At 36.8% G+C, this 15,923-nt stretch overlaps 1 protein-coding gene across 1 annotated transcript; it reads left to right on the top strand.

Moving 5' to 3' along the window:
* Positions 1-14,179: 14,179 nt before the first annotated feature.
* On the top strand, positions 14,180-14,533 carry LOC132280216 (uncharacterized). The gene has a single exon (XM_059782390.1). The coding sequence runs from the start codon at positions 14,366-14,368 to the stop codon at positions 14,531-14,533; it is 168 nt and encodes a 55-aa protein (XP_059638373.1). The 5' UTR covers positions 14,180-14,365.
* Positions 14,534-15,923: the final 1,390 nt, after the last annotated feature.

The raw sequence follows: 15,923 nt of genomic DNA, 5'->3' as shown, positions 1-15,923 counted from the left end.
TTATTCAAATGATTGATCCTATTCACAGTTGTACCACCCACTAACCACTTTTGTCCTTTTCCTAAAAATATCTCCCAAAATATCTTGGATTTATCTTTTCCCAAAAAGCTCAACTAGTTGGATCGATCCAGCCTAAGTTCTATGGATCTCAGCCAGTTCGATCGATCCAAGTCCAAGGTTTCTATTGATCAAACTTCCTCCAATGCGAAAAAGTTAAATTTCCAGCTTGTGCAATCCGTCTTCTATCCAATCATTAGAGAATATTCTTTGCACGACCCCAGCTCATTTTGTGTGCCACTTGACCTACCTATAAAAGGAATATGATACACTTTTTGAGACATAGACTATTTTAGGGTTTAATCTCTTGGAGAGCAAGCTTAGAGGAGGAGGAGGCTAGAGACACCATTGGAGTTCTTCATCAACAAGGAATAGATTTCTTCTATGGAGTTCGCCCTTGAGGGTTGGAGCAACATCACCATGAGTGGTTAGACATCCTCTTGGGGCTAGAGTTAGCCCCAAGCATGCTTTTTATATCTTAATCTTGTGTATTATTGAGGGATTAGTGTTGTAATTGATGTTTTGACATTTTGATATATATAGATCTTGTTTATTCAATGATTTATGTGGTTTAATGCTTCCAATTGATCATTTTATTCTATCCATATATCTATGTATGCTAGAGTAGATGTTCATGTGCATGTCTCTAGATTTTGTGTTATTGATGCATGTCTATGTGTATTGATGCTATAGATTTGGAGATTATCAAAACATAGTGCTTAAAGGAATGCTCTTGTGATTCTCTTGATGGTTCATACTTATTCCTTGATGGATTGTGCCTCTCCCCTAGTTTATTTTCATGTTAGTAGTGTAGATGTAGTGTAGTTGTAGTGTAGTGTTAAATGGGAGGACAATTTATACTTGTTGTTTGATGATCCAAGCTTTTGAATACAAGAAGCATATGTCTCTAACTTTGTGTTGTATTTAGATTATGAGTTTAATGAAATGATTAATGACTTGTTTTGATCTATTGTGCCTTTCACATGTTGTTTAAACAATATATGCTTCATTGCTTAGATATATTGTGCCTTTCACATGATATTTAGACAATACATGCTTAACTAGTCATCCTTACTTGTTGAATCAACCAAACACACACACACACACACACCAATATTGCTACACACTATTGCCCTCATTAGTCACTTGTCAATGGTATAGAAATGCATTGCTTGGTGGTGATCTCTAAACCCTAAGATCTCTCTCTCTCTTGCTTACTCTTAATTGCATTCTTTTGTTACCACTTAGTTTAATTTAGTTGCTCTCTAATCAACTAACCAACCAATTGTTTGATCACTCGATCTACTAGCCCTAATAACGATTTCACGACATTGTTCGATCCTCACAATCCCTTAAAATGATCCCTACTCACCCTAGCTATATTTATAGTGAAAGGTAATAGTGGCTTCTATAAATGTAAAACTCTTGGCCCTCGCCCTAAAATCCCTACATTCTCAAGCTTGACGGTAGTGTGATGACCACCATCATATTGTGCCTCTCCCTTAGCATAATTAGTTTAATTTCATGTTATTAGCTTAATTGTAGTGTTATGGTAGCATAGTTGTTAGATGGGAGGGCAATCCATGCTTGTTGTTTGATGTTCCATAGTTTTGAATGCAAGTAGCATATGTCTTTAACCTTGTGGTGTATTTGGCTTATAAGCTTAATGAAAGGATTAATGACTTGCTAGATATGTTGTGCTTTCCACATGCTATTTAGACAATATATACTTAATTGCTAGATATATTGTGTTTTTCACATGTTGATTAGACAATGTATGCTTAATTGGCCACCCTTGCTAATTAAATCAACCAAACACACACTCACATCAATATTGCAACACACATTACCCTCATTAGTCACTAGTTGAAGGTGTAGAAAAGCATTACTTAGAGGTGATCTCTAAACCCCAAGATTTCTCTCTCTTTTACTTACTCTTTATTGCATTCAATTATTTAGTTTAATTTGCTCTCTAGTTTAATCAACCAACCAACCATTTGTTTGATCACTCGACCTACTAACCCTAATAGCGATTCCACAACCAAGTACGACTCCAATCCCTTGGAACGATCCCTACTCGCCCTAGCTATATTTATAGTGAAAAGTAGTAGTGGCTTTTATAAATGTAAAACTCTTGGCCCTCGCCTAAAATTCACACTCTCAAACTTGATGGTAGTGCGATGAACCAGTCAGTTTTTGGCGCCATTGCCGGGGATTAGACAATGTCGTATTTGTGGAATTCATTAGAAATTAGTACTCTTTCAAGTAAGCAAGGACAAATGCTAAAAATTTAAAAAAAATTGCTAAGCTAAGCTATAAATTTGGAGTTGAAGTGCTAAAGGACCTTTGTGAGCTTTTTCTTTCTCAATCCCTTAGTTAAATCATCAGCCCGCGTAGAGGCTTGTTTTTAATTTCTTAGATAAATGGTGAGCCCGTATGGAGGCAATTTATTTTTCTTTGCATTGTTATCAAAGCATAGGAGTATGGGATCATTGTATGTGGAGGAAATTTGTTGATTATTGATTTGTTGCGAAGGAGGAGTGCTTGCTTGTTTTGTTGTGATTTATGTGTCACTTATAGTCTTGTATAGACCTTGTCATATCATTCATTCTATGCATTTACATGAAAAATCTAGAGGGTAATCTTGGCTACTTAGGCCTACGCTACATGCAAAACCTACCTCTTACTCAACGTGGCCCCGAAGTTCAAGCTCCAATTCCTCCAATGGTCCTTCGTGATCATTATAATCTTCATGCATACCATGCACCCACTTACATTGTGTTGCCTAATTTTGAGACTAATCAATATGAAATCGAGCCTGAGACCATTCAAATGTGTCCACTCTTTTATGGCTTGGATGAAGAGGAACCATATAGGCATCTTAATGAATTTCTTGAACTATATTCCACCGTGAGGTACATGGATGTCCCAGAGGAAGTTCTTAAATTACTTCTCTTCCCTTTCACGCTTAAAAATAAAGCAAAGCATTGGTTCAATACTTTAGGGGTAAATTCAATAACATCTTGGGCACAAATGCAAAATGAGTTTTTTAAAAAAATTTACCCCGTAAGTTTGACCAATGTAATGTGCGCTTCAATTAGAGAATTTTCTCAAAGGGAAGGAGAGTTGTTGTATGAGGCTTGGGAGAGATTGAATGACTTATTAAGAAAGTGTCCACATCATGGTATTCCAAAATGGCAAGTTGTCCAATACTTCTATGAAAGCCTATCCGACATGCAAAAGGACATAGTTGATACCTCATATGGAGGTTCATATTTTAGAAAACATGAAGATGACATTTGGCACCTTTTTGAAAAAATGAGTGAAAATTCTTTGCACAAATATTACACTTCTCGGCTTGATCGTGGTTTTAATAAAAAGGAGAAAAGTGTAACAGTGTGTCAAATTGAAAATTCAAGGGAAATTGTAGCCGAGGTTAAAACTCTTTCTCAAAAACTTGATCAATTCTTGTTGAATCAAAAACCGGTTATCAATGCATCTCCTTTTCATCATACAACTCATCTTTGTGAGCCTTGCATGACATGTTCAAGTGTTTTGCATACTACTTTCAATTGTCCCCATGGACATGTTGTTAATGAACACTTTGAACAAGTTAATGCTACATTTGCTCACCCCTATTTAAATGCATATGTTCCATTGTGGAATGAAAGCCCTTATCAAGCTAAAAATCTCCAAAGAAAATACATTCCACCTCATAAAAGAAATGGAGGTTCTCAAGGGTTCATCTCTTCTTCTTTCCATCATCAAAAGATGAATGACCTCTCACCTTCTTAAATGTGTAATTCCCAAGTTGGCTTCCATTATCCTTAAGCACTTTCTAGTAATTCTACATTTGAAGATAAGGTTTTGATGGCCTTGGGTAGCTTAGAAAAGGATACCAACTTATTGCATTCCCACTCTCGCTCCATATCAAAGCTTGAATCTCAAATTGGGACTATAGCTAATGCATTGAATGCAAGAGAAATTGGGAAATTTCCTAGTCAACCCGAGAGGAATCCAAAAGCCTAATTTTGTATGGAAGCAAACCCAACATCAGGGTGTTCTTCCCAAGCTCAAGCACAAGCTTTCACCACCTTGAGAAGTGGTAAGCAAGTGGACAATTAGGTTGAACTACCAAAGGAAGATAGTGAACCGGTCCAACCTAAAGTTGTCACCCATCCAATTCCCAATTCCACACCTACTTCTTTGAATGAAAATGTTCCTAACTAGAATTCTCAATCTTCTTCATCATCCTCTCAAATTACAAAGTCTTGTGAGCCAAAAGCTCTATTCCCTTATGCTTTAAAAGAAACTTTGCCTTATGGGAGGCAAGAAGGGAAAACACATGACATGATGGAAGTTTTTAAGCAAGTCAACATCAATCTTTCTCTTTTGGATGCCATTAAGCAAATTCCACCTTATGTAAAATTCTTGAAAGATCTTTGCACACAAAAGAGGAAGAGCAAGGAACCAAGCCCTAAAAAAGTGTTCCTCACGGAGCAAGTGAGTTCCATTCTTCAACAAAACACTCCGCTTTCAAAGATCCCGGTGCTCCAACTATTTCTTGTGTAATTGGAACTCATGAAATTCGTAGAGCTCTTCTTGACTTAGGTGCAAGTGTCAATTTGATTCCTTACTCCGTATATATCCAATTAGGGTTGAATGAATTGAAGCCAACCTCGGTGGTGCTTCAAATGGCCGATAGATCCGTCAAAACACCTAGGGGCATGGTTGAGGACATTCTTATCAAGGTGGATAAATTGTACTTTCCGGTTGATTTCGTAGTTCTTAATACCGAACCGGTTGCTAATCCCTCCAACCACATCCCAATCATCTTGGGAAGACCATTCCTTGCCACCGCAAATGCAACAATTAATTGTAGATCCGGGATTATGGACCTCTCTTTTAGCAATATGATGATCAAACTTAATGTTTTCCATACAAGTCGACATCCCATAGATGAAGATGAGTGTTGCCTTGTAGATGTGTTAGATGAGGTTGTAGAGGAATCGATTCCAACGATGGTAATGAAACAACCAATTGAGGATAGTCTTTTATCTCTTTTATCTGATGATCCTCTTGCTTCTTGTCTTCTTGAAATGTATGGAAGTTGTGGATTTGATGATGAAAAATTAATGAATGAAGTAAGCAATCTCATGGAATCTGTTGCAAGCTTAGATTTTCCATCTTGGAAAACTCTAATAGAACCTCTTCCTCCACTCTCTAGCACTCCACCGGTCTCATCTTTAGTCTCTCCACCAATTCTTGAGCTTAAAACTTTACCTTCCAATCTCAAGTATGCATTCTTAGGACCAAAAGAGACTCTTCTAGTTATCATTTCTTCATGTCTCAAAAAAGACCAAGAAGATGCTTTCTTAAGTGTGCTTAAAGAAAACAAAGAAGCCATAGGATGGAGTGTGGCGAATCTTAAAGGAATTGACCCTTCTATTTGCATGCATCGCATACTTATGGAAGATGATGCAAAACCTTTCAGGGATGCCCAAAGGAGACTTAATCCAAACATGAAGGAGGTAGTTAAGAAGGAAGTTGTCAAACTCTTAGATGCCGGAATCATTTACCCAATCTCCGACAGCAAATGGGTGAGTCCAACTCAAGTAATTCCCAAAAAATTGGGGATTACGATGGTGGAAAATGTAAAGGGTGAGGAAATCTTTAAGTGTACCGCCAATTCATGGCGTGTATGCATTGATTACCGCAAATTGAATGCCGCCACTAGAAAGGATCACTTCCCCTTGCCATTCATTGATCAAATTCTAGGGAGATTGGTCGGGCAATAATATTATTGCTTCCTTGATGGCTATTTGGGGTACAATCAAGTAGCCCTTGACCCACTAGACAAAGAGAAAACCACCTTTACATGTCCATTCGGCACATTTGCTTATAAACGGATGCCTTTTGGTTTGTGCAATGCACCTGCCACATTCCAAAGGTGTATGATGTCAATTTTCTCAGATATGGTGGAAGAGTATCTAGAGGTTTTCATGGATGATTTTTCTGTTTTTGGGTCTTCATTTAATGCATGCCTCAAAAATTTAGACCTAGTGCTTAAGAGATGTCGTGAAACCAACCTTGTACTTAGCTGGGAAAAGAGCCATTTCATGGTTCAAGAGGGTATTGTGTTGGGTCACGTTATCTCAAGGAGAGGAATAAAGGTAGATAAAGCGAAGGTCGAGCTTACTTCTGCATTGCCTCCACCTTCAACGGTGAGAGAGGTTCGTTCCTTTCTAGGTCATGCTGGCTTTTACCGCCGTTTTATCAAAGACTTTAGCAAAATTGCTCGACCCTTGTGCAACCTTCTTACCAAGGAAACTCCTTTTGTCTTTGACCAAGCATGCCTGGACGCTTTTCATAAATTGCGTGAATTATTATCATCTGCTCTTATCATGCAACCTCCTAATTGGTCATTTCCATTTGAAATCATGTGTGATGCTTCTGATTATGCCATGGGGGCAGTTTTGGGACAAAGAGTGGGTAAGCTTCCTTGTGCCATCTACTATGCAAGTAAAACTTTTTCTGGAGCTCAATTGAATTACTCCACTATAGAGAAAGAATTACTTGTCGTAGTATATGCTTTTGATAAATTTCGTTCCTATCTCTTAGGGTCCAAGGTTGTTGTTTATTCTGATCATGCCACCTTAAGACATCTATTGACAAAAAGGGAAACAAAACCTAGGCTAATTAGATGGATGTTACTTCTTCAGGAATTCAATTTTGAAATCAAAGATAAGAAAGGCACCAAAAATGTGGTTGCCGATCATCTTTCTAGGTTATCGATAGAGCCTTTCCCTAGTCTACCAATCTGTGACTCTTTTCCGGATGAACAACTCTTTCAAATTTCTAATGGAAAAATGCCTTGGTTTGCCGACATTGTGAATTACTTGGCAGTAGGCAAGCTACCAACTTTTTGGTCGAAGAACGAAAAGAATCATTTCTTTGACAACATCCAGAATTACTATTAGGAAGACCCTGTCTTATACCGATATTGTTTGAATCAAATTGTGAGGAGATGCATTCCAGAGAGTGAAATTCCAAGTGTGCTAGTGTTTTGTCACATTCTTGCATGTGGTGGGCATTTTAGTGCAAAGAAGACGGCCTCGAAGTGGGCTCTTTTGGCCCACTATTCATAGAGATACCTATAATTTTTGCAAATCATGTGAGAGATGTTAAAAGATGGGGACAATGTCTAGAAGAGATACGATGCCTTTAACCAATATACTTATTGTTGAGATCTTTGATATATGGGGCATTGATTTTATGGGTCATTTTCCTATGTCCTATGGTTTTCAATACATTCTTCTTACCATTGATTATGTTTCCAACTGGGTGGAAGCATGTGCTACCAAAACAAATGACCATTCCGTGGTCATTCAATTCATTAAATCCAATATCTTTGCTCGTTTTGGTATGCCAAGGGCTATAATAAGTGATGGAGGAAAACATTTTTGCAATCAATTCTTGAGGCACTTATTTCTTAAGTACTCCGTCACTCATAAGGTAGCCACTCCCTACCATCCTCAAACAAGCGGGCAAGTTGAAGTGTCTAACCAGGAAATTAAGCATATTCTTGAGAAAATGGTTAACACCACCCGGAAGGATTGGTCAAGGAAGCTAAATGATGCTTTGTGGGCTTATCAGATGGCATACAAGACTCCCATTGGCATGTCTCCTTATAGGCTTATATATGGAAAGCCTTGCCATATTCCGGTTGAGCTAGAGCATAAAGCCTTATGGACAGTTAAAAAGCTTAATTTTGACCTTGATAAAGCCGGAGAGAATAGGCTACTTCAATTGAGTGAGTTAGAAGAGTTGAGATACAATGCGTATGATAATGCCAAAATCTACAAAGAATGAACCAAAGCCTTTCATGATAAGCATATTGTGAAAAAGTCTTTGGAGCCGGTCAAAAAGCTTGGCTTTTCAACTCTAGACTGAAACTCTTTCCTAGGAAATTGAGAACCAAATGGGAGGGTCCTTATGAAATCATCTCTGTTGCACCTCATGGGGCTGTTGAAATAAAAAACTTGAAGAAGGGGAACATTTTCAAAGTTAATGGACAAAGGTTAAAACCTTACATAGAGGGTCAAGTCTTTCAAAGACATTTAGAAGCTGCACATCTAGTTGACCCGGTGTATAAACACATAGAAGATTGCATTGACAAGGAACCAAAAGCTCATTTTGAGCTTAATCCAACAAGTTCTTCAAAGAACCATTTGTGGGAAAAGTTCAAAGCATTCACCACCCTAATAAGGAGGGGATGCATAACAAGATCTTTGATCCGGGCTAAAAGAGCCCAATGTCTTGCTAGAGACGTTAAAGACTAGCAAAAACATTTCATAGGGTGTCAAAACCCTATTCCTCCCCCATTTCTATCTTAAATTTCATTTATTGCGAAGTCTAGATACTTATTTTTGGTTCATATGCATTGCTAGGAACTGTGATTAGGATTGCATGAATTTTGTGTTGTGATTGATAATTTTGCATAAGTTCGATCGATCTCAAATGAGAGTTCGATCGATTTAACTTCCACATGCATCTAACACTTAGAAAAATTTTCTACCTGCATCCAAATCACCTCTCTGTCCCATCGTTTGAACTTATTCTTAGATCGATTAAGAGACCTTTGATCGATCCAACTTCAAAGTTTGATCGATCTCATGATTCAACACTTAGAAAAATTTTGAGCCAGCATCAACCTGCATATTTCACCTCTCTCTGTGATCGATCGAAAACATTTCAAGATTGATCTGAAGTTCTTCGATCAATCCAACTTCAAAGTTCGATCAATCTTCAAGTTCCAACATTTAGCTAAATTTTTGAACCAAAAACCTGCATATTTTTGCTCTCTGTCTGATTGATTGAACTCTTGTTCCGATCGATCTCAGTTCTCTATTTTATTGTTTGAATTTGTTTTGACTTTTTCAATTTTCAAAAATCCAAAATATTTTTATTTTATTTTATTCACATTTTATTTTATCCGATCATAAAAAATAAAAAAAATAAAAAAAAACTTTGTGAAGAGATCATTCAAAGTTCGATCGATCTGTGATTCTAGTTCGATCGATTGAACTAAAGAACGACAGTTTTTAAATCAAACCAAGGATTAGATCTCATTCTCCCTCATTTTCAAACCCTAGTTCCTACGCAGCTGTAACCTCACCCATTTCCTCCATCTCCGGAGTGAACCAGGTGTCGATCTCTCCCTCTTCTCGGATCCTTTTCCTCTTTGCATTTCATCTCTCCTCTCTTTGATTCAAGGTAAGATCCGAGACCCCATTATTGATTTCACACCTCAATTTATTAAGAGTATGCTTTAAGTGTTTGATCCGTTCCAATATTCATGATAATTGTTGGCCATGGATGAACTTTTAAGCTTTTCATGTATATATGTCTATATTCGTCTTTATGTCGTGTCCATTATAATGAGTTACTTTAATTTTTGGGAGTGTGAGCCATTCTAGGTGATTGGGATTGATGTTTGTTATGTTGATAGGCCCACGAACATGTTCATGTGGGTCCCGTGCTTCCACAATCACAGATCTGTGACTTCTCATTTTTCACAGAACACAGTTCAATCGATTAAACTTGTGTCTCAGATCGATCGAAGTTGTGAGATCGATCTCACTTACTTTCGATTGATCCAACCTTTGTGATCGATCTTACATACACACTTCATTCATCTTATTTTCACTTCATGCTATCATATTTATGCCCAATGCCTGTGATATTCCACATTGGATGCATTTCATACTTACATTGCTTAGCATGCTTCACATCCTATCACTTGCATAGATTCATGTCATATATGTTTTGTTTATCTTATTTGACATACATATTTCTATTGTGCTTTCAATTATTTATTCTAGCGTTAACTCCTATTGCAAGATTTCCTTTTTGCAGACCATGACTAAGAATGACAGTTCTTCTACTTCAGCCACACCTGAGGCTCATGATCAGATATGTCGCTTAGAGGAGCAACTTCAGAGTTTGGAGGATATGTTGGTTGCCCTTAGAGCTGACATTGCTACCCTTCGTCTGAATATGATGGCTGCCATTAAGCTGACATTGCTCGCCTCCGTACGGAGATCTTGACTGCCATTGATAACTTAGCCAGGGAGATCCGCGGAGTTCCCTTTGCTTGAGACTCCCAGTCTCTTTATCTTTTTATGCTCTCTATCTATGTTGTGTGTCTACTATACTTGTGATACTATTATTTTTGTAGCCAGGTCTGTCGGCTTTGACACTGGATGTATTGTACTTTATTGTTGTTTTTATCTATGATGGATGTCATATGCTTTTATTGATACATCTGTCATTTTAACTCCATCAGGTGCATCATAGTGACTTCAGTGAGAGAGTGCTACCCGATTTTCAGGACCACCCTTATACCTCTCTCATCTCTTTATCCGTTTATCCCATTTACACTTGCATGTCCACTGTGCACTACTTATCCTATTTTGTTATCTGATGGGTTTATCCAAGTGCCAATTTTTAGGACTATAGTTCATCCCAAGTTTGGGGGGGCTATGCCACCCACTTTGGATACTTCAGTCCCGATCATTCTTGCTTAGTTGCACTGGTATACTCTTTCCCTTGTTCTCTTGCATATTGAGGACATTGTGCCATTCAAGTTTGGGAGGAATGGTGCTTTGCAGTGTTAGCTTTAAATTTCAAGATTTTGAGCATGACTTATGTAATTGAGGGATTTTTCTATAATTGGTCCATATTTAGTAATGATTTTGATCTTTTGAGGACTATATTGCTTAAAATTTAAAAATTTCTTGATTTGAGAGTCCAATATTCCTTTTATGCCTTATGGAAGCCATTTAGGAGTAAATTTTTAAAAAAATTGATATCTTGCTTGCACTTGTGGTCCACATCATCTTGATTTTGTGATTGTTTTGAGATTCATTCTAGGATTCTACACTAGCATAGGCGCACACTAGGATTCATTTGTGAGGTACATGCTTTGTTGATTATTGAATTAGTTATATCCCAATTGAGCTAGTAGTGCATTGAAAGCTTTCATTCTTGATAAAGGTGGATAACAATCCCTTTTCACTAAGTAGTTGGGATTCTAGCCTTATCAAGTACTAAACTTCTCGCGCCAAAAGGTGGAGAGCCCAAGCTCTAGATTAATAATTGAATATAAAAAAAAAATAAAAAAAAAGTGAGGACTTCTTCCAAAAGGTGAGAAGTGAGAAATGATTATATGGTTGTTATCTTGATTTGTAGCCTAGTTGATTTGAGCTTGTAAGTTCGTAGGGGTATTTGAATGCCTAATGGCCTAAAGCCGTCTGGTTTGGGAGTCATTGACCTGACACTCGACCTCATGAATCGCTAGAAAGCTTAATAGATCAACACATTGCACTATGCTTCCATCTTTGATCCTATAAAATAAAAAAATATTGAGTGAAAAGAATGAGTCCACTTCTTGTCTTGATGATCGGTACTAGATTTGTGTGCTAGTTTGAGGGTAAGGATGTGATTAATTCTTTAATTGGCTAAAATAGTATCACATTTGATGTCGATCCACTCAAAAGGATTCTAGAGTTGTTTTGATTTGCATAATCATTTTCTTAATGTGGGGAGGACCATACTTGCTTGCTTTATGTTGAGATTTTGGGAGATTGCTTGGAAATGTTTGGAAAATTGCATACTTGAGGTAGTTTTCTCCCAATGCTTATTTGCAATATTGGTACCTCTTTTGTGATAATGAGCTTAATGTTTGTGGGTACCATTTCTGAAAACCCTAACGAGACTTCACTCGTCCACTAGGGGTAACCTAGGGGTTTAAAAGGCTTGTTGTGTATGCGAAGTGCAATCGTGTTCCCTACGAAAGTGGCGTTATCCATTTATCATTTTTTTTTAGATTCATACTTGTATAGTTGTTCATTTCATTCTTTTACTTTCTAGTTCATTGCTAGGGACTAGCAATATTTAAGTTTGGGAGTGTGATGAGCGCTAAAACGTGCGTATTTAAACCCCTTAAGCTTAAACATTTTAGTACCTTTATCTATCTTACTTTATCGTTGTAGATTGATTTCGTAATATTTCCATTTCCAGGCATTTATCCTAAAAATAAGCTAACTCAGCTAAATAAGAGCTTAATTGAAGCAATTCTGGGATTAAACAAAGAAAGGAGCAAAGTGGACAAAGAAAGAAGCAAATAAAACCAAAGGTGGGAAGCAGCAAAGTTCAATCAATCCAATTTCAAGGTTCGATCGATCGAACACTGATCGATCTCAGCACTTCAAGATAGATCCAAACCTTGACCCAAAGCAGAAAGTCAAAAGTTCGATTGATCCAACACCACCCTTCGATCGATCGAACACTTTTATCCTTATTCAAATGATTGATCTTATCCACCATGTACCACCCTACCAACCACTTTTGTCATTTTTCCAAAAATATCTCCCAAAATATCTCGGATTTGTCTTTTCCCAAAAAGCTCATCCAGTTGGATCGATTCAGCCTCAGTTTGATAGATCTCAGCCAAGTTCGATCGATCCAAGTCCAAGGTTCGATCGATCGAACTTCCTCCAGTGCGAAAAAGTTAAAAAGCCATCTTGTTCAATCCATCCTCTATCCAATCATTAGAGAATATTCTTTGCACGACCCTAGCTCATTTTGCGTGTCATTTGACCTACCTATAAAAGGAATATGATGCACTTTTTGAAAGGGGGACTTAGCATTTGGTAGATACAACTTTGGAGGCTATTCTTAGGGTAGAAGAAAAAAAGAGGAGGCTAAAGACACAAAAGGGGGGAGTTCTTCATCAACAAGGAGCATATTTCTTCTATGGAGTTAGCCCTTGAGGGTTGGAGCAACATCACCATGAGTGGCTAGACATCCTCTTGGGGCTAGAGTTAGCCCCAAGCATGTTTTCTATATCTTAATCTTGTGTATTATTGAGGGATTAGTGTTGTAATTAATGTTTTGACACTTTGATATATATAGATCTTGATTGTTCAATGATTTATGTGATTAAATACTTTCAATTGATCATTTCATTCTATCCATATGTCTATATATGCTAGAATAGATGTTCATGTGTTTGTCTCTATTTCTTGTGTTATTAACGCATGTTTATGTGTATTAATGCTATAGATCTAGAGATTGTCAAAACATTGTGCTTAAAAGAATGCTCTTGTGATTTTCTAGATGGTTCATACTCATTTCTTGATGGATTGTGGCTCTCCCTTAGCTTAATTAGTTTAATTTCATGTCATTAGCTTAATTGTAGTGTAGTGGTAGCATAGTTGTTAGATGGGAGGGCAATCCATGCTTGTTGTTTGATGTTCCATAGTTTTGAATGCAAGTAGCATATGTCTTTAACCTTGTGGTGTATTTGGCTTATGAGCTTAATGAAAGGATTAATGACTTGCTAGATATGTTGTGCTTTTCACATGCTATTTAGACAATATATACTTAATTGCTAGATATAATGTGCTTTTCACATGTTGATTAGACAATGTATGTTTAATTGATCACCCTTACTAATTGAATTAACCAAACACACACACACATCAATATTGCAACACACATTACCCTCATTAGTCACTAGTTGAAGGTGCAGAAAAGCATTGCTTGGAGGTGATCTCTAAACCCCAAGATTTCTCTCTCTCTTACTTACTCTTTATTGCATTCAATTATTTAGTTTAATTTGCTCTCTAGTTTAATCAACCAACCAACCATTTGTTTGATCATTCGACCTACTAACCCTAATAGCGATTCCACAACCAAGTACGACTCCAATCCCTTGGGACGATCCCTACTCGCCCTAGCTATATTTATAGTGAAGGGTAGTAGTGGCTTTTATAAATGTAAAACTCTTGACCCTCGCCTAAAATTCACACTCTCAAACTTGATCGTAGTGCGATGAACCAGTCAATACACACACTCTTCAGTCACGAATTTATATAAAATGAATTTTTGAGTTATTTATGAATATCTAAATCATAGATAATAATGATTACATAGTGAAGTAGTGTTATGTGTGTTTGTGTGTGTGTGTGTTTGTGTATATATATATATATATATCACTTGCTATGCATTCTTTCTGAATAATACACACATTTTGTGTTTTTGAAATGGTTAAAAACATTGTTTTTAGGAATTGAAATTTGTGCCTAAACATTTGATTAATTCTAGTTGGGGAAAAACTTCATGGATTAATTTGTTTGTCAATATAGTTTCCTTTTTCTTTTGTTTCTCTTTTTTTTATGTTGTTGCTAAGAATACATGGTTTTGCAAATTTGATTGGGGTTTTTGTGGTTCAAGGAAGGGAATGGGTGATAAAAAGAAGAATTTCATAAAGCTTGTCTCTGCTGCTGGAACTGGATACTTCTATTTGCAGAGGAAGAATCCGGCTAGGATCCCGACAAAACTCGAGTTCCGGAAATATGATCCTTGGGGGAATCACCACGTATTGTTTACTGAGGCGAAGATGAAGTGACTGGGAAGGCTTCTTGAATGGTATATATGGTATTCCTATTTTAGAATGTGGATCAATATCGTATTCCTATTTCCTCTAGATTGGTTTTTCGCTGGTTGATGTAGAGCTTGATGCTGTTTTGATTGTAGTCTTTGTGATGTGAGTGCCAAACTTTCATATCTTGACAGCCGTTACTCTTTTGCATAATGTTTCCTGACACATGGTTCATTTTGATATGTGCATTTTCATGTTTTTTTTTATCAACGGGGACAGAAATAATAGATTTCACAATACTTAATTAACTTCATTTTAGGTCCTACAGACATGGCGTACTGATTTGTTTGAAATAATTGATTTCACAACACTTGGTTAACTTCATTTAAGGTGTTACAGAGGTGATCAGTTGGATCTTTGATTAAGTAAAATCTTTTTTTTATTTTTTATTTATTGACCTCTTCCTTTCTTTAATCGATAGGAGGTCAAATTTGGATTGTTGTTCATATATTAGTGAAGCTATTTCAGTCTAATTCAATCTAACAAAAATAGAATCATGCTCTGTAGGATTTGAACCTACGACATTGGGTTTTGCTTACTGATTTGTGTGACACGCCATAAATTGGCACTTTATGTGGTATATCTTTGAATCTTTTACTGCCAAAAGCAGACTGACTTCAACTTCTTGATTTTCTATAAAGCTTGGATGAAGAATGTTCCATCTCAAAACCCGGTTACCCATTGATTTTTTTATTTTTATTTTTTTCTATTTTTTTCAAATTCAGTTCAAGTGGAGAATAAAACCAACAACTAGAGAGTTTTCAAATTTCTAAGGCATGTCTTAATTCTTCAGGTTCAACTGCCACTTTCTTGATTCTTCCTCCAATGACAATACCCTTCTTTCAAATTTCAAAGGCATGTCCTAATACTTTTCTTCCTTGTGATGAAGAAGGGTTCTCTTTCCTTTTTTTCTTTTCTTTTTTTTTTTTTTCTTTTTTTTTTTTTTTTGTCTTAAAAGTAGTAATGTAGAAAGGTATTCCTATGGGTCAGGTAAACAACTCACACACACTTTTTTGCCTCTAGAGAGGCATGAGCCCTCAATGCAACAAGGCTATGTGGATCCATCTCTGAATGGAATGAGGCTATGTGGGAAAAAGTTAAATAATCATACATCTTAAAATAAATGTAAACACGATGAAACAGACGGAATTCAGACAAGACCAAAGGGAACATTAAAAGCTCCAAGCATTGAAGGTTTATCAAAGATTGGATGAGGTGTTTATATTTATGCACACACTCAAGCGTTGAGCCCAGCCATTAGTTTGATTAAAGAATGAATGAAAGTAAAAATTAAATCATATCGAGACAACAAGTCATCAAATGAAACTATTAGCATTTGACATCACAACAAATGTGA

The sequence above is a fragment of the Cornus florida genome, unplaced genomic scaffold (genome assembly GCF_030987335.1).
Source record: "Cornus florida cultivar Cherokee Brave unplaced genomic scaffold, ASM3098733v1 CherokeeBrave_3.0.0_Hap2_Chr10, whole genome shotgun sequence".
Classification (NCBI taxonomy): domain Eukaryota; kingdom Viridiplantae; phylum Streptophyta; class Magnoliopsida; order Cornales; family Cornaceae; genus Cornus; species Cornus florida.
Note: the sequence above shows the minus strand (reverse complement) of the source record. Positions and strands in the feature narration are given on the sequence as shown.

Bases quoted from the DNA above. Each gene is read 5' to 3' on its own strand.
- LOC132280216 (XM_059782390.1), top strand. From the start codon at position 14,366: ATGGGTGATAAAAAGAAGAATTTCATAAAGCTTGTCTCTGCTGCTGGA.